This window comes from Capra hircus, chromosome 8 (genome assembly GCF_001704415.2).
Source record: "Capra hircus breed San Clemente chromosome 8, ASM170441v1, whole genome shotgun sequence".
Lineage (NCBI taxonomy): Eukaryota > Metazoa > Chordata > Mammalia > Artiodactyla > Bovidae > Capra > Capra hircus.
The window spans coordinates 91,175,770-91,194,168 of record NC_030815.1 but is presented as its reverse complement, the minus strand read 5'-3'; the positions used below and the strand labels follow the sequence as shown (position 1 = coordinate 91,194,168).

At 39.8% G+C, this 18,399-nt stretch overlaps 1 protein-coding gene across 1 annotated transcript in view; it reads left to right on the top strand.

Moving 5' to 3' along the window:
* The window catches only part of GRIN3A (glutamate ionotropic receptor NMDA type subunit 3A), a 203,150-nt gene that overhangs the window by 143,284 nt on the left and 41,467 nt on the right, over nt 1-18,399 (top strand). The window contains exon 6 of the mRNA XM_005684381.3: nt 11,941-12,092. Coding sequence (XP_005684438.2) covers nt 11,941-12,092 — 152 coding nt within the window. The remainder of the gene's footprint in view (nt 1-11,940; nt 12,093-18,399) is intronic.

Sequence of the window (18,399 nt, the reverse complement as noted above, 5' to 3'; positions counted from 1 at the left end):
GCTGAAGCTGAAACTCCAATACTTTGGCCACCTGATGTGAAGAACTGACTCATTGGAAAAGACCTTGATGCTGGGAAAGATTGAAGGCAGGAGGAGAAGGGGGCAACAGAGGACAAGATTGTTGGATGGCATCACTGACTCAATGGACATGAGTTTGAGCAAGCTCCAGAAGTCGGTGATGGACAAGGAAGCCTGGATTGCTGCAGTCCATGGGGTTGCAGAGTCAGATACGACTGAGCAACTGACCTGAACTAAGTAATACATATCCTACATGGGTGGTATCTGGCACACAGTAGGGCTCAGTATGTTCAGGTTCTCATTATTAGAGCCCCAGAAGGATTTAACTGACCTGTATGCCACAATCTAGTATGCAATCTTAGACTATTATATGATCTATAAACTGGAGTAAGGCATGTAAGGGGATCTTCCCAACCCAGGAATCGAACGCAGGTCTCCAGCATTGCAGGGAGACACTTTACTGACTGAGCCACCAGGGAAGCCCTTCCATTACTGAGCAGTACTTGACAAATAGTTAGCCCTCTATAGTATTAGAAATTGTTGTTATTTAAGTTATTGCCTCAGGAGGAAAAAATACAAATTATTCAGCAAACCTGGCCTAATCTGACCACACTCACCAGATAGTTCCAAGTCCTTACTTGTTTGTATAAGTCTCCGTCCTTCTCCCACAAGCTGGTACAACCTTAGATGTCTCAGTTGTAACGAAATAATCATTATGCAGTACATTGTTTAGTATCTGCCTCCCTAAGAGGATATGCACCATGACAGCAGGGACTATATTTACCTTACTTACTGCTAAATCCCAACCACTTAACACAGTGCCTATTCACTCAGGAAATATTCATTGAATGGATGAATGAGTGAATGAATAAATGTGTGAATGTCAGTGAATATTATTATACACATGACTAGTATTGTGCCTGACATGTAAATAGGTACTGAATGAATGTCTGTGCAACGGAATTGTCAATAGCATTCATTATAATAAACATTTCTAAAGAAACTTTGTTACTTCCTTATAGTTACCCATTACTTTTTTAAATAAAAATTGTTATTTTATGATAACATCAGCTGAAGAACAGACTGCCCGGGTAAAGTCTTTTATTGTCAGTCTTGCCTTTCAAACCAGAACTACTATGCACAAAATAGGCACTCAAAATAGCTCTTTGAATGGAAAATTCTAATCATGCTCTTGACATTGTCATCATTTCCTTGACTCTCCATTGTTAAGGAACAAACAAATCTACCAAGGGGAAAAAGCAAACAGCTCTTTAAAATGCAAACTTTTTTCTGTATTATTTATTTCTTCTCTTTTATTAGTTATACACAAATCTCAAGCCTCATATATTTTTTTAAAAAGGACTTGTGTAGTCAGAGGAGGAGACGGACTAGTGAACACATGGCCTTGACTTTCCTGCAGTGAATTACATGACCAGAGCCCAGAAAGAGAAGTTCAATTCACCTACCTGGACTCTCGTGTGCTAAGGTCACAAAACCTGAGCTGTGACCAGAAAAGCTGCACCAAAGTTTTCCCGAGTGAAGTGACACAATGTGCCCAGAGACCCGAGTCACTGCCCTGTCCTAAGCTGGAGGTGGACTCCTCACCCCAGGAAGACCAACCCTGTTTGACTGCTGCCTTCCTAGGTGGTCCCTAAAAAGCCTAACACTGTTACCAGGAGCAACAGAGATCAAGCCCTGAGCCTTTAGAGTGGGAGCACTGATTCCAAGACCCTAGACTACCACAGAACTAACCCTGCTGCTACTGCTACTGCTGCTAAGTCATTTCAATCGTGTCCGACTCTGTGCAACCCCATAGACAGCAGCCCACAAGGCTCCGCTGTCCCTGGGATTCTCCAGGCAAGAACACTGGAGTGGGTTGCCATTTCCTCCTCCAATGCATGAAAGTGAAAAGTGAAAGTGAAGTCGCTCAGTCATCTCCAACTCTTCACGACCCCATGGACTGCAGCCTACCAGGATCCTCCACCCATGGGATTTTCCAGGCAAGAGTACTAGAGTGGGTTGCCCTAGAGAGTATCAAATAGGGAGAGCTCACACAAAGGAAACCACTTGAATACAAGATCCAACATCACCCAACCACCAGTAACACTTTGTGCAGGACTCCTCATCTAAACAACAAACAAAACAAAAATACAAAGCCAGTCAACATCAGACAGGATTACCACTTCACTCAGCTTGCCCATCAGAGGAAAAACAAACAAACAAAAATCTCAGCACAAATCTCACCCTAGATGAAACTTACATATACACTGGACCAATCTCAGGAGGGCAGAAACCAAAAGGAAGAAAGAATTTGACCTTCTTGAAGGAAAGAATTCAACTTTTCTTGAAGCCTGGGAAAAGGAGACCTCAAATACAATAAGTTAAAAGAAAAAAAAAATAATGAAAAGGCAGAGAAATACTACACAAATGAAGAAACAAACTAGAAACACAAAGTCCAAATAAATGAACAGGAAATAGGCAAACTACCTGAAAAAGAATTCATAAAAATGATAGTAAAGATTATCAAAAACCTTGAAAACAAAAATGGAGAAAATACAAGAATCAATTAACATAGACTTAGAAGAATTAAAGAATAAATTACAGAGACAAACAACACAATTACTAAAATTAAAAATACTCTAGAAGGAATCAATAGCAGAATATCTGAAGCAGAACGAATCTGTGAGCTAGAAGATAAAATGGTGGAAATAACTTCTGAAGAGCAGAATAAAGTGAAAGAATGAAAAGAACCGAGGACAGTCCCAGAGACCTCTGGGACAATATCAAAAGCATCAACATTTGAATTATAGAGGTCCCAGGAGAAGAAGAGAAAAATAAAGGGTATGAGAACATTTTTGAAGAGATTATAGTTGAAAATTTCCCCAATATGGAAAAGGAAATAGTCAATCAAGTCCAAGAGGCACAAAGAGTCCCATACAGGATAAACCCAAGAAGAAGCACTCCAAGACACACTAATCAAACTAACAAAGACTAAACACAAAGAATACTAAAAGCAGCAAGGGAGAAGCAACGAGTAATATACAAGGGAAACCCCATATGCTTAACAGCTGATCTTTCAGCAGAAACTCTGCAGGCCAGAAGGGAATGGCAGGATATATTTAAAGTACTGAAAGAGAAAAACCTACAACCAAGATTACTGTAACCAGCAAGGATCTCATTCAAAATGGATGGAGAAATAAAAAGCTTTTCAGAGAAGCAAAAGTTAAGAGAATTCAGTACTATCAAACCAGCTTTACAGCAAATGTTAAAGGTACTTATATAGTCAAGAAATACAAAAGAAGAAAAAAGATCTACAAAATCAACCCCAAACAATTAAGAAAATGACAAAAGGAACATATGTATATCAATAATTACTTTAAATGTAAATGGATTAAATGCTCCAACAAAAAGACACAGACTGGCTGAATGGATACAAAACAAGACCCATATATATGCTGTCTACAAGAAACCCAATTCAGACCTCAAGACACATAGGGACTGAAAGTGAGAGGATGGAAAAATATATTCCATGTAAATGGGAAGCGAAAGAAAGCTGGAGTAGCAATCCTCATATCAGACAAAATAGACCTTAAAATTAGTGAAATTACAAGAGATAAGGAAGGATACTACATAATGATCAAGGGATCAATCCAAGAGGAAGATATAACAATTGGAAATATCTATGCACCCAACATAGAAGCACTTCAATACATAAGACAAATACTAACAGACATAAAAGGAGAAATTGACAGTAACACAATAATGGTAGGAGACTTAAACACCTCACTCACACCAATGGACAGATCATCAAAATACGAAATTAATAAGGAAATCAAGTCTTAAATGATACATTAGATGAGATGGATCTCATTGATAACTTCAAGACATTCCATCCAAAAGCAGAAGAATATACCTTCTTCTCAAGTGCACATGGAACATTCTCCAGGATAGATCATATCTTGGGTCACAAATGAAATCTCAGTAAATTTAAGAAAATTGAAATTGTATCAAGAATCATCTTCTCCAACCACAATGCTATGAGACTAGATACAAATTACAAGAAAAAACTGTAAGAAACACAAACACATGGAGATTAAGCAATCTGTTTCTAAATAAACAACAGGTTACTGAAAAAATCAAAAGGGAAATCGGAACATTTCTAGAAACAAATGACAATGAAAACACCACAACTCAAAACCTATGGGAAGCAGCAAAAGAAGTTCTAAGAGAGAAGTTTATAGCAATACAATCCCACCTCAAGAAACAAGAAAAACATTGAATAGACAACCTAACTTTACACCTAAAACAACTGGAAAAAGAAGAACAAAATTTAAAAAAAAAATTAGAAGGAAAGAAATCATAAAGATCCGAGCAGAAATAAATGAAAAAGAAATGAAAGAAACAATAGTAAAGATTAATAAAACTAGAAGATGGTTCTTTGAGAAGATTAACAAAATTGACAAACCTTTAGCAAGACTCATTAAGAAGATAAGAGAGAAGAATCAAATCAACAAAATTAGAAATGAAAAAGGAGAGATTCCAACAGACAATGCACAAATACAAAGGATTATAAGAGATATTATGAACAACTATATGGCAATGAAATAGATAACCTGGAAGAAATGGAGAGATTCTTAGGAAAGTTCAATCTTCCAAGACTGAACCAGGAAGAAACAGAAATTATTACAAGCACTGAAATGGAAGCTGTGATCAAAAATCCCCCAAAAAACAAAAGCCCAGGAGAAGATGGCTTCACAGGAGAAGTCTAACAAATGTTTGCTGCTGCTGCTGCTAACTCACTTCAGTTGTCTGACTCCATGCAACCCCATAGACGGCAGCCCACCAAGCTCCCCCATCCCTGGGATTCTCCAGGCAAGAACACTGGAGTGGGTTGCCATTTCCTTCTTCAATGCGTGAAAGTGAAAAGTGAAAGTGAAGTCGCTCAGTCGTGTCCGACTCTTCACAACACCATGGACTGCAACCTACCAGGTTCCTCCATCCATGGGATTTTCCAGGCAAGAGCGCTGGAGTGGGGTGCCATTGCCTTCTCCAATCAAATGTTTAGAGAAGAGCTAATGCCTATCCTTCTAAAACTCTTTCAAAAACTTGCAGAGGAAGGAACACTTCCAAATTCATTCTATGAGGCCACCATCACCCTGATACCAAAACCAGACAAAAACAACACAAAAAAGGAAACTACAGGCCAATAGATGCAAAAATACTCAAAAAATTTTAGCAAACAGAATTCAGCAACACATCAAAAAGCTCATACACCATGATCAAGTTGGATTTATTCCAGGAATGCAAGGATTCTTCAATATATACACAAATCAATCAATGTGATACACCATATTAACAAACTGAAAGATAAAAATCATTTGATCATCTCAATAGATGCAGAAAGAGCCTTTGAAAAAATTCAGTACCCATTTATTATTAAAACTCTTCAAAAACTGGGCCTAGAAGGAACCTAACTAAACATAGTAAAGGCCATATATGAAGCTGAAACTCCAATACTTTGGCTACCTCATGAAAAGAGTTGACTCATTGGAAAAGACCCTGATGCTGGGAGGGATTGGGGGGCAAGAGGAGAAGGGGACAACAGAGGATGAGATGGCTAGATGGCATTGCTGACTCGATGGACATGAGTTTGAGTGAACTCGAGGAGTTGGTGATGGACAGGGAGGCCTGGCGTGCTGCGATTCATGGAGTTGCAAAGAGTCGGACACGTCTGAGTGACTGAACTGAACTGAACAGAAAACATTATTCTCAAAGGTGAAAAACTGAAAACATTCCCCCTAAGATCAGGAACAAGGCAAGGCTGTCCCCTTTCACCACTATTATTCAACATAGTTCTGGAAGTCCTAGCTTCAGCAATCAGAGAAGAAAAAGAAATAAAATGAATCCAGGTCAGAAAAGAAGAAGTAAAGCTCTCACTGTTTGCAGATGACATAATACTGTACATCAGTTCAGTTCAGTTCAGTCGCTCAGTCGTGTCCAGCTCTTTGCGAGCCCATGAACCACAGCATGCCAGGCCTCCCTGTCCATCACCAATTGCTGGAGTCTACCCAAACCCATGTCCATTGAGTCAGTGATGCCATCCAGCCATTTCATCCTCTGTCATCCCCTTCCCCTCCTGCCCTCAATCTTTCCTAGCATCAGGGTCTTTTCAAATGAGTCAGCTCTTCGCATCAGGTGGCCAAAATATTGGAGTTTCAGCTTTAACATCAGTCCTTACAATGAACACCCAGGACTGATCTACTTTAGGATGGACTGGTTGGATCTCCTTGCAGTCCAAGGGACTCTCGAGTCTTCTGCAACACCACAGTTCAAAACCATCAATTCTTCAGCGCTCAGCTTTCTTCACAGTCCAACTCTCACATCCATACACGACCACTGGAAAAACCATAGCCTTGACTAGATGGACCTTTGTTGGCAAAGTAACGTCTCTGCTTTTTAATATGCTGTCTAGGTTGGTCATAACTTTCCTTCCAAGGAGTAAGCATCTTTTAATTTCATGGCTGCATTCACCATTTGCAGTGATTTTGAAGCCCCCTTCCCCCCCAAAAAATAAAGTCAGCCACTGTTTCCACTGTTTCCCCATCTATTTCCCATGAAGTGATGGGACCGGATGCCATGATCTTTGTTTTCTGAATGTTGAGCTTTAGGCCAACTTTTTCACTCTCCTGTTTCACTTTCATCAAGAGGCTCTTTAGTTCTTCTTCCCTTTCTGCCAAAAGGGTGGTGTCATCTGTATATATGAGGTTATTGATATTTCTCCTGGCAATCTTGATTCCAGCTTGCACTTCCTCCAGCCCAGCGTTTCTCATGATGTACTCTGCATATAAGTTAAGTAAGCAGGGTAACAATATACAGCCTTGACGTACTCCTTTTCCTCTTTGGAACCAGTCTGTTGTTCTATGTCCAGTTCTAACTGTTGCTTCCTGACCTGCATATAGATTTCTCAAGAGGCAGGTCAGGTGGTCTGGTATTCATAGAAAACCCTAAGGATACTGTCAGAAAATTACTAGAGCTAATCAGTGAATTTAGCAAAGTTGCAGGATACGAAATCAATCCACAGAAACCATTTGCATTTCTATGTACTAACAATGAATAATCAGAAAGAGAAATTAAGAAATCAATCCCATTCACCATTGAAACAAAAATAATTAAATATCTAGGAGTAAACTTACCTAAGGAGACAAAAGAACTGTACACAGAAAATTATAAGACACTGATGAAAGAAATCAAAGATGACATAAACAGATAAAGAGATGTGCCATGTTCCTGGGTAGGAAGAACCAATATTGTGAAAATGACTGTAGTACCAAAGGCAATCTGCAGATTTAATGCAATCCCTATCAAATTACCAAGGCATTTTTCACAGAACTAGGAACAAAAAAAATTCACAATTCATATGGAAACACAAAAGACCCCAAATAGCCAAGAAAGTATTGAGAAAAAAGAATGGAGCTGGAGGAATCAACCTTCCTAACTTCAGATTATACTACAAAGCTACATTCATCAAGACAGTATGGTACTGGCACAAAAACAGCAATATAGACCAATGGAACAAGATAGAAAGCCCAGAAATAAACCCATGCACCTATGGGTATCTTAATTTTGACAAAGGAGGCAAGAATATACAATGGGTCTAAGACAGCCTCTTCCATAAATGGTACTGGGAAAACTGGACAGACACATGCAAAAGAATGAAATTAGAATACCATACTCAAAGATAAAGTCAAAATGGATTATAAAACTCATAGAGGAAAACATAGGCAGAACACTCGATGACATAAATCAAAGCAAGATCCTCTATGATTCTCATCGTAGAATAATGGAAATAAAAACAAAAGTAAACAAGTGGGGCCTGATTAAACTTTAAAGTTTTTCACAGCAAAGGAAACTATAAGCAAGGTGAAAAGACAACCCTCAGAATGAGGGAAAATAATACCAAATGAAACAACTGACAAAGGATTAATTTCCAAAATATACAAGCAGCTCATAGAACTCAATACCAGAAAAACAAACTACCCTGTCAAAAAGTGGGGAAAGATCTAAACAGACATTTCTCCAAAGAAGACATACAGTTAGCTAACAAACACATGAAAAGTTGTTCAACATCACTCACTATTAGAGAAATGCAAATCAAAACTACAATGAGATATCACCTCACACCAGTCAGAATGGCCCTCATCAAAAAGCCTACAAACAATAAATGCTGGAGAGGGTGTGGAGAAAAGGGAACACTCTTGCATTATTGGTGGGAATGTAAACTGATACAGCCACTATGCCAAAGCCTTTGACTGTGTGGATCACAGTAAACTGTGGAAAATTCTGAAAGGGATGGGAATACCAGACCACCTGACCTGCCTCTTGAGAAACCTATATGCAGGTCAGGAAGCAGCAGTTAGAACTGGACATGGAACAATAGACTGGTTCCAAATAGGAAAAGGAGTACGTCAAGGATGTATATTGTCACCCTGCTTATTTAACTTCTATGCAGAGTCCATCATGAGAAACGCTGGTTGGAAGAAACACAAGCTGGAATCAAGATTGCCGGGAGAAATATCAATAACCTCGGATATGCAGATGACCCCACCCTTATGGCAGAAAGTGAAGAGGAAGTAAAAAGCGTCTTGATGAAAGTGGAGAGTGAAAAAGTTGGCCTAAAGTTCAACATTCAGAAAACGAAGATCATGGCATCTGGTCCCATCACTTCATGGGAAATAGAAGGGGAAACAGTGGAAACAATGTCAGACTTTATTTTGGGGGGCTCCAAAATCACTGCAGATGGTGATTGCAGCCATGAAATTCAAAGACACTTACTCCTTGGAAGAAAAGTTATGACCAACCTAGATAGTATATTCAAAAGCAGAGATATGACTTTGCCAACAAAGGTCCGTCTAGTCAAGGCTATGGTTTTTCCTGTGGTCATGTATGGGTGTGAGAGTTGGACTGTGAAGAAAGCTGAGCACTGAAGAATTGATGCTTTTGAACTGTGGTGTTGGAGTAGACTCTTCAGAGTCCCTTGGATTGCAAGGAGATCCAACCAGTCCATTCTGAAGGAGATCAACCCGGGGATTTCTTTGGAAGGAATGATGCTAAAGCTGAAACTCCAGTACTTTGGCCACCTGATGCAAAGAGTTGACTCATTGGAAAAGACTCTGATGCTGAGAGGGATTGGGGACAGGAGGAGAAGGGGATGACAGAGGATGAGATGGCGGGATGGCATCACTGACTCGATGGACATGAGTCTGAGTGAACTCTGGGAGTTGGTGATAGACAGGGAGGCCTGGCGTGCTGTGATTCATGGGGTCGCAAAGAGTTGGACACGACTGGGCAACTGAACTGAACTGAACTGACAGCTACTATGGAAGACGGTATGGAGATTTCTCAAAAAATTAAGATGGTGAGGAGATTCCTCAAAACCATCATATGACCCAGCAATCCCACTCCTAGGCATATACCCTGAGAACACCAAAATTGAAAGAGACACAAGTATCTCATTGTTCATTGCAGCACTATTTACAATAGCTAGAACACTGAATCATCCTAGATGTCCAAGGACAGATGAATGGATAAAGAAGTTGCGGTACATATACACAATGGAATATTACTCAGCGATAAAAAAAGAATGCATTTGCATCAGTTCTGGTGAGGTGGGTGAACCTAGAACCTACTATAGAGAGTGAAGTATGTCAGAAAGAGAAAGATAAACATTTTATTCTAACACATATATAGAGAATCTAGAAAAATGGTACTGAAGAATTTATTTACAGGGAAACAATAGAGAAACAGACATAGAGAATAGACTTATGGACATGGGGAGGGGGAGGAGAGAGTGAGATGTATGGAAAGAGTAACATGGGAGCTTATATTACCATATGTAAAATAGATAGCCAACAGGAATTTGTTGTATGACTTAGGAAACTCAAACAGAGGCTCTGTATCAGCATTGAGGGGTGGGATGGGGAGGGATATGGGAGGGAGTTTCAAAAGGGAGGGGATATATGTATACCTATGGCTGATTTGTGTTGAGTTTTGACAGAAAACAACAAAATTCTGTAAAGCAATTATCCTTCAATGAAAAATAAATCAATTTTTAAAAAGGGCTTGTGTATCTACAATTTTAAAAAAGAACAAAAACTAATGTCTTTGGAAATAAATTGTAAGATGGAAACATGATAGCAAACATTTGTTTCCATGAAGTATTTTTGGATGTTTTTAACATTTAAAAAATTTTATTTTATATTATAGTTGATTTACAATGTTGTGTTAATTTCAAGTATATAGCAAAGTGATTTAGTTATATGGATAAATATATCTATTATTTTTCAGATTCTTTTCCCATCTAGGTTATTACAGAGTATTGAGTAGAGTTCCCTATGCTAAACAGTAGGTCCTTGCCGACTATCTATTTATATAAAGTTATGTGCATATGTTTTTTGTTTCTTGGTTTCTTTGCCTTCATTTTTAAATTATTTTATTAATTTTTATTGGAGTATCACTGCTTTACAATGTGTTAGTTTCTGCTGTACACCTCTATATTCTTGACAGCCTTTTGTCTTTGCATGTGAAAAAAAGAGCTAGCTATATTTTCAGTTTGTCTCCCTCAATCATCTTGACTGTACTACATCTTTTTTTGACTATACAATCCAATATTTAAAGACAAAATGTAGGTAATTAGCTCTTTCACATGGCTTGTCAATGAGATTAACAGTGAAGTAACAGTTTGGAAACCAAGTAAAGCCCCAGACCAAGTGAAGATACAGAGTCAAAGCTAATTAATTAAAACTCTGACAACAAATTACATCTTCTTCAAGCTCCTCCTTCATCCTTTCCCCTGCCTCTCTTGCCTTGAATAACTGTTGTCCCAGATATTTGGTTTATCATTTTCTTGATTTTTTCTAAATATACTTCTGTCACATATATATGAATTCCTAAAGATATAGTCGTTTGTTTTTAATGTTTTTGCATTTACACAATGGATTCATGCTGCAATCTTCTGAGACTGATCTTTTTACTTAGTGTTGCTGAGAGTCATCCATATTATTCCATACCATTCATATGTTTCACACTATACAACATTCCATTGTGTAAATATTTCACATTTATTTACCCATTCTCTTTTTAACATTTAGGTTGTTTCCAATTTTTGCTGTTACAAAAAATGCCTCTAAGAACATCCTTAAACATATCTCCTGGTCTAGTTGTGGAGGAGTTCTTTAGGAATGTACTTAAAGTTGTTTGTCTTAGAGCATATAAATCTTCAGCTATATAAAGTAAAAGCAAACAGTTTTCCAAAGTGAGTACATCAATTTGTATTCCCACAAGCAATGAATAAGTGATCTTACTGATCTTCATTTGCTTCAACACTTGTTTTTACCAGACTCCTTTTTTTTTGACAAGTTTTTGTTGATGTTTTAGTACTTATGCTATACTGTACATTCACAAGGCCTCATTCTATTATTAAAAATAAAAGTAAAAGAGGGTTATGCATGACCAATGATGAGAGTATTTCATAGACCAGGGATTGTAATTTAACTAGTTTTGTGTATTTAAGGTCCAGATGAGGGTTTCTGGGAGAAGTAAATAGGGAATCCTAGCCCTAGTAAAGACCTGAAAGATGGCTTCTGAAAAATACCTTGAAGGGGAGGGCAGAAAGCCTTGGAATACAATGTGCCCCTACTACACAGTACACAAATCATTTCTCTCCTTTCTGGACTCATCTCTTTTACTCAGAGAAGTAGCAGATCCAACGTAATCATACCTAGGACATTTCTGAGTCCTTTGAGGGAAAGATGGTGAAAGCTTACTATGTCCTTGTTACGGGTCTGACAGCAATATCAGGTGTGGTGGCAACAACTCAGGAAATCCTTAAGTGAAACACTCATCTGAGATTGTATTTTCTTCTAGGGTACGGCATTGGTCTCCCTCCCAACTCTCCTTTTACCTCCAATATATCCGAGCTAATCAGTCAATACAAATCACACGGGTTTATGGATGTGCTACATGACAAGTGGTATAAGGTGGTTCCCTGTGGCAAGAGAAGTTTTGCTGTCACTGAGGTAAGGGGGAAACTGCTGATAATGTTGATGCTTTATGGCTTCACCTTGAAGAATATTAGAAAATGCTGTCATATGTGTCAGTGGCCAATAATCTAGGCTGTTACATCTTCTAGGATTCACCATGATATTTGCAGCTGCCGTTTAGTCGCTAAGTTGCATACAACTCTTTGCAACTCTGTGGACCATAGCCCACCAGGTTCCTGTGTCCATGGGATTTCCCAGGCAAGAACACTAGGTGGGCTGTCATTTCCTTTTCCAGGGACCATGATATTTAGATTACTCCTAATTTCACTTGAAGAATGACTATCTAATAGGAATTTTCAGTACAACAAATTTGTCTTGGATTTAACTGTGATGCTACTTTGATGAGTAAATGTCTGAATTTCTATCTTTTCCCTACATATTATATCCACAAATGCAGAAGAAATACTATTCTGCATTACAGTAATAGTATCTGAGACTGACATTAACAGTGTTTGGTTTAACTGTTAATTACTGGTCATGATGTGGATCGCAAAATATCCTCAAGATCTAATTTTCCAGGGGTCCAGTGATGGATCCTGCTTAGAGAAACAGATATAACCAGGTAATTCTTAGATAATCCTAGGTATTTTTCAACTGAAAACAATCAACTCACTTCTTTCATGTATAGGAAGCTAATATGCAGAGATCCTAAGTGATTTGCCCAAGGCACACAAATAACCAGAAAATACATCTTTCTATCATAACACTCTGCCTTTATGATATAATTAGAAAGAAAACTGCAAACTGAGTCAGAGATTGGATAATTAAGATAGGAGACTAAAAGAGCGTAATAAGAGCCAGACTCCAGTATTTAAAAGAGAAGACAAATAAAACAGTACAAGGTCAGCCTGACATTTTAAAAAAAATCTAAAGCTGATAATAATGACTCCCAAGAGCCTCTCTTCACCAACAACTCTCGAATTTGTATTTAAACAATAACTCTTCTTCTGAGCTCTAGAACCATATATCTACCTTTCTATTTGACACCTCACCTGGACCACTGCAAAAGTCTCCTCACTAGTCTCTCTGTTTTCATGCCTGCCTTTCTCCAGTGTGTTTTCCACAAGGCAGATCCTGTTCCTACTTAAGCCTGCGGTGGCTTCCATGTTAATTAAGGAACCATCTGAAATGCTGAACATACCCTGCAATGCCCTGAGATGCTTGACCCTGCCTATTTCCTCAGCCTCATTCATGCCACTTTCCTCCTGGCTCATTACAGCCCCACCAAGATGGTCATTTCAGATGGAGATACGTCAGTGGCTTTCCTGCCTTAAGGTCTTAGCACATACTGTTGCACCCTTCTTCCTAATTACTATTCCTCCCCCGACCCTCCCAACATTAACCCTGCTAAGTGCCTTCTCGTTATAAACTCTCAGCTGAAATCCCCCTTCTTCAGAGCCTTCCCACAATCCCTGATGCAATCCGAATCATTGTTGTTGTTCAGCCACTAAGTGGTGTCTGACTCTTTGTGACCCCATGGACTGCAGCACTAGGCTTCTCTGTCCTTTATTATTTCCCAGAGTTTGCTCAAATTTATGTCCATTGAGTCAGTGATGCTATCTATCTCATCCCCTGCTGCCCTCTTCTATCTCTCTATGTGATCGCATAGCTTATTGAGACGGAGAAGGCAATGGCACCCCACTCCAGCACTCTTGCCTGGAAAATCCCATGGACGGAGGAGCCTGGTAGGCTATAGTCCATGGGGTTGCTAAGAGTCAGACACAACTGAGCAACTTCACTTTTACTTTTCACTTTCATGCATTGGAGAAGGAAATGGCAACCCACTCCAGTGTTTTTGCCTGGAGAATCCCAGGGATGGGAGAGCCTGGTGGGCTGCCGTCTATGGGGTCGCACAGGGTCGGACACGACTGAAGCAACTTAGCAGCAGCAGCAGCAGCAGCAGCTTATTGAGAAGACAGTCACTGAGTAAAGATTTAAAGGAAGGAAGCAGGAAACTAAGGAATTAGAAAACTAGCATGCTCTGTTTCTTACCATGTGACAAAAACTGTATTTGGGACATTAACTCATTGGTTCTCACTACAACCCTGTAAGGCAAGAATTTTTATATTTATTTGGAGATATTTTCACTTTCAGTTCAGTTCAGTTCAGTCACTCAGTCATATCTGACTCTTTGCAACCCCATGAATTGCAGCATGCCAGGCCTCCCTGTCATTTTCACTTTAGAAAAAGCTAAAAGAAATAAAACTTGGTTTGGTCAGCTGAATTAATTCAACCAAGAAAATAAACAAGCTGATCACTTAAATTGTGCAAAGCAACAATCATTTGGCATTTCCTACCACTTGTTGTGACCAGGGCTAATTCAAGCCAAAATCTCCAAGTGATCAAAGCTGACAGCAAGACATTAGATAAGATGAAGGGAGCCTCCCCATCATGTCCCCAAAGCCAGCAATATGGAATGATTTGCACCTCTCTGATCACAAGCACATCTCTAGGTTGTGCCATTTCAGAGGACCATGAGACCAAGACATCAGCTGGATGGACAATCTGGCTCCCAGGACGAGCCTCTCAGGGTACAGGGCTCTTCAGACTCAGAACCTAACTCCACTTGGACACATAGAGGGAAACATACATAGACTCATAAGCACTAACATAAATCTAATTCCAGTGTGAAATATCTAACACAAAACATAATAGATTTGAAGCCATACACTTTAGGACTTGCATACCGGCTCTACCAATTAATCACTGAGTGACTTAACTATTCCTAGGCCTGAGTTTCTTCATTCATGAATGGATATGAAAGTGAAGTGAAAGTGAAGTCCCTAAGTCATGTTTGACTCTTGCGAGCCCATGAACTGTAGCCTACCAGGTTCCTCTGTCCATGGGATTTTCCAGGCAAGAATACTGGAGTAGGTAGTCATTTCCTTCTCCAGCAGATCTTCCCGACTCAGGGATTGAACCTGGGTCCCCCACATTGTAGGCAGACGCTTTACCGTCTGAGCCACCAGGGAAGTCAATAAAACATAACTTGTCATTTTGTTTTGAGAATAAGAGAACATTTATGGAAAGACCTAGGAAAAAAAAACTTGGCATAGTAAATAGAAGTATTAATACTTCCTCTCCTTCCATCAGGAGCATTTCCTGGGGCTCATAGATATCTTTAGATTCCTACAGCTCTTTCTAGAAGTGGGGAAACCTTCCCAGAAACTCTCCAGTAGATTTCTTCAAATTCATTGGCCAAAAATTGTGTCATCTGTCCATGTTTAAGCAATCAATGGTGAGGAGAATGAGATTACCATGATAGCCAGCCATGACTCAGCCCTTAGGACTAGTAAGGGGGCAGCTTCCCTGGCAATACATAGTCCCATAGAGAAGACCTAAATGAAAACAGGGTTCGCTTAGGAAGAATGATTCAGGAGAATGGATGCTAAGTAGACAACCAACCACCTGTTTTACACCTTCTCCCATCCTACCTGCTTCTAGTCATCAGTACAATGAGGTATTTGGATACAATCATCTGCAAGTACCCTCCCAGCTTTGATATAGTGATCATGGTCTTTCTTTATGTCATCCGGAGATGAGAATGCTTAATATATTTACCATAAAGCATAATGGTTGAAAGCATGGGCTTTGGAGACAGTTCTAGGTTTGAAAACTACCATCTAAGTGATATTAAACATGTTACTTGTCCATTCCTAGCCTCAGCTTTTACAAAGTGGGGTGAAAATGTCTACTTCATAGGACTGTGGTGAAAATTGGGGCAGACAGCGCATGTAAAATAGTGAGCCTATACCCAAATGTGATAACCACAAAGTAACTTACACCCTTAAGGATGATGAGATTTCATCATAACTGTTCCAGGGCTTTATGGATTTATCAGAAATTTCAAACAAAACCAAATTAAGTGTGGGCAAAAAAGAAGACGGGTTTTGAAAAACAAAAAATCAGAAAAGCCATGAACTGTTCAGATGATGCACGCAAAATATACCACATCAATTTTCAACCATGGTTTTTTAATGGAACAAATTCAGGGGAGAGGCATTTGGGAAACTCTAGATGTAGTGAGCTGGAAGCAACTGGATAAGAGGCTGATGTCAGGATCAAGTTATGGTTATTAAGACAACCCTGGGCTGGCTTTCCAGGTCAGCTGAATTTGAAGTAGGTGAGGGGTAGGAATGAGGAGAATGGAAGAGAAGTGTACCCTTAATTGGAACTTCAGAGACAGAAATAAAGGAAGATTCTAATAACATCCATGTGGGTGTAGAGTTAGGGGGGCCACCTCCAGCCTCGGGGAATGTTAAGGACACACAGGGAGCACTTCTTTCTCAAGATGGTGGTCTGAAGTAAGGCCTATTCTGGTCTGTTCAGTAACACTCTGCTGTGCAGGGATGCTCACCTGTGTGCGTTTAAACAGCAGAGCATATCCTTGGGCACTGACTGGCATGTTTGTCTTGAAGAACCTAGGACAGAATTTCAGGATGTCACCCTCACAGAACCTAAAGGTACAATGTAATTCAATGAAATCCATGTTCAGCTCATTGGCTGAGCTTGGTCTCCTCTGTGAAGGCCCTCTGCCTGCTGTATATTCTTTTACTCAAATCTTGGGTCTCCACCTGCTGTTTTGAGGTAGGGAAGGGGTTCGCTTTCTCTAGAAAAGGTCAGAAGAAGGAAGCATGCTAGTTAGCACTTTCCTTGCCATCCCTTTCGCCTCAAATGTCATACAGTCTGGGCTATTAGTGTGAAGAAAGTAGGACTGGATTTGAAATCAGACAGACCATATTTGAAGCTTGCCTGTACCATCTCTCTGCCTTGGAAAAATCACGAACCCACCTCAGTCTCAGCTTCTTCATCTCTTCAGTAACTTTTTGTAAAGAGTTAATAAAGTAGTAGTTTAATGCAGTGGTTCCCAACCTTTTGGGCACCAGGGACCTATTTCATGGGAGACAATTTTTCCATGGCCCTGGGTAGGGGGATGGTTTGGGGATGATTCAAGGGCATTACATTTATTGTGCACTTTATTCCTATTATTATTACATCAGCTCCACCTCAGATCATCAGGCACTAAATCCCAGAGGTTGTGGACTCCTGGTTTAATGAACACATCCCTCTTCCTTCACTCCCCCAGGGGGAGGGGTGCAGAGCGCAGCGCAGCAGAAGCAGGAATGTTCTGGAGGGTACCTCTCCCAACAGGTGCTCTTAAGAAGGACGTTCCTCTGACCTCCCATTTTCCAGGTACAGTCCTAGTCCACGTCTGTTACCACAAAGTCATTAAACAATTTCACTCTGAAAAAAAATCCTCATTTGGCAAATGAATACTAACAATATATGGTCTCCTAGCATGCTTTCTTCCACCTATTTCTCACAGTTGGACATGAATACTTGATCCCCTGTGAGAACCTTGATCTATTCACCCTTTATCTCTTGGCAACCCTAGAGCTGTCTAGCGGCAATCTCTCTGGAGAACAAATTGTTGTTTTTTGTTTTTTGTTTTTAATTCTAGGGCTTTATCTGCTCCCCAGAGTCACCTAGAAAATTGCAGATCCAATTCTGCAGACCAAACTCCAGCAATTTTCAGAGAAGAATTTTAAATTGACCTCAGATGTTTCTTCATGGTCCTCCTAGCACAGCCGTGCCTCTGCCCACAGTAGACTCATTGTCAATCAATTCCACAGGAAAAAAGTATGGAAGTATAAAATTTCCTTCATTTTACTCTGACTCAGCCCCCCAAAAATGTAATTTTTTTTGAGCCACTGAATTTAAGGGTTCCAGGATTTATGAAATCTGTTATTTACAAATGAGGAAAAAGACAGTAGCAGGTCACAGCTTAGCAAACTCCCAAAACTTTTCAAGAAATTATTAAGATTTATGATGATACTTCCTTTTATATAAGTCGCCTTATTGGGTTGAATAATATGCCTTTTAACCACCTGGTTATAGTTAAAAAGAAAGAGGAGACAGTTTGGGCAGAGAATGGATAGCACACTCAAACAGCCTGAGGAGAATTTTCAAGAAACTCTTTACAGAGGTGTGATCTAAGGAAGCAACAGAAATACTGCAATATTCAGGGCAGGTAAAGTGAAGGAGACATTGCCTACGCTAAGGAAGCACACCTTAGCTCAAAGGGAAACATGGAGAGAGCCACTGCTAGAACCCAGGGAGGCACAGGAAAAGGCATTCAAATAGGAGCTGGAGCCTTTGGTTAGGGATGTAAACATGCCACGGTGACCTGGTTGAGAGAGGGCAAAGAAGTAAATACCTGACCTTAGTCTCCTTCTGCCTTGGCATCTTCCACTACTGCCTTTGTTGTCCAGTCACCCAGCTA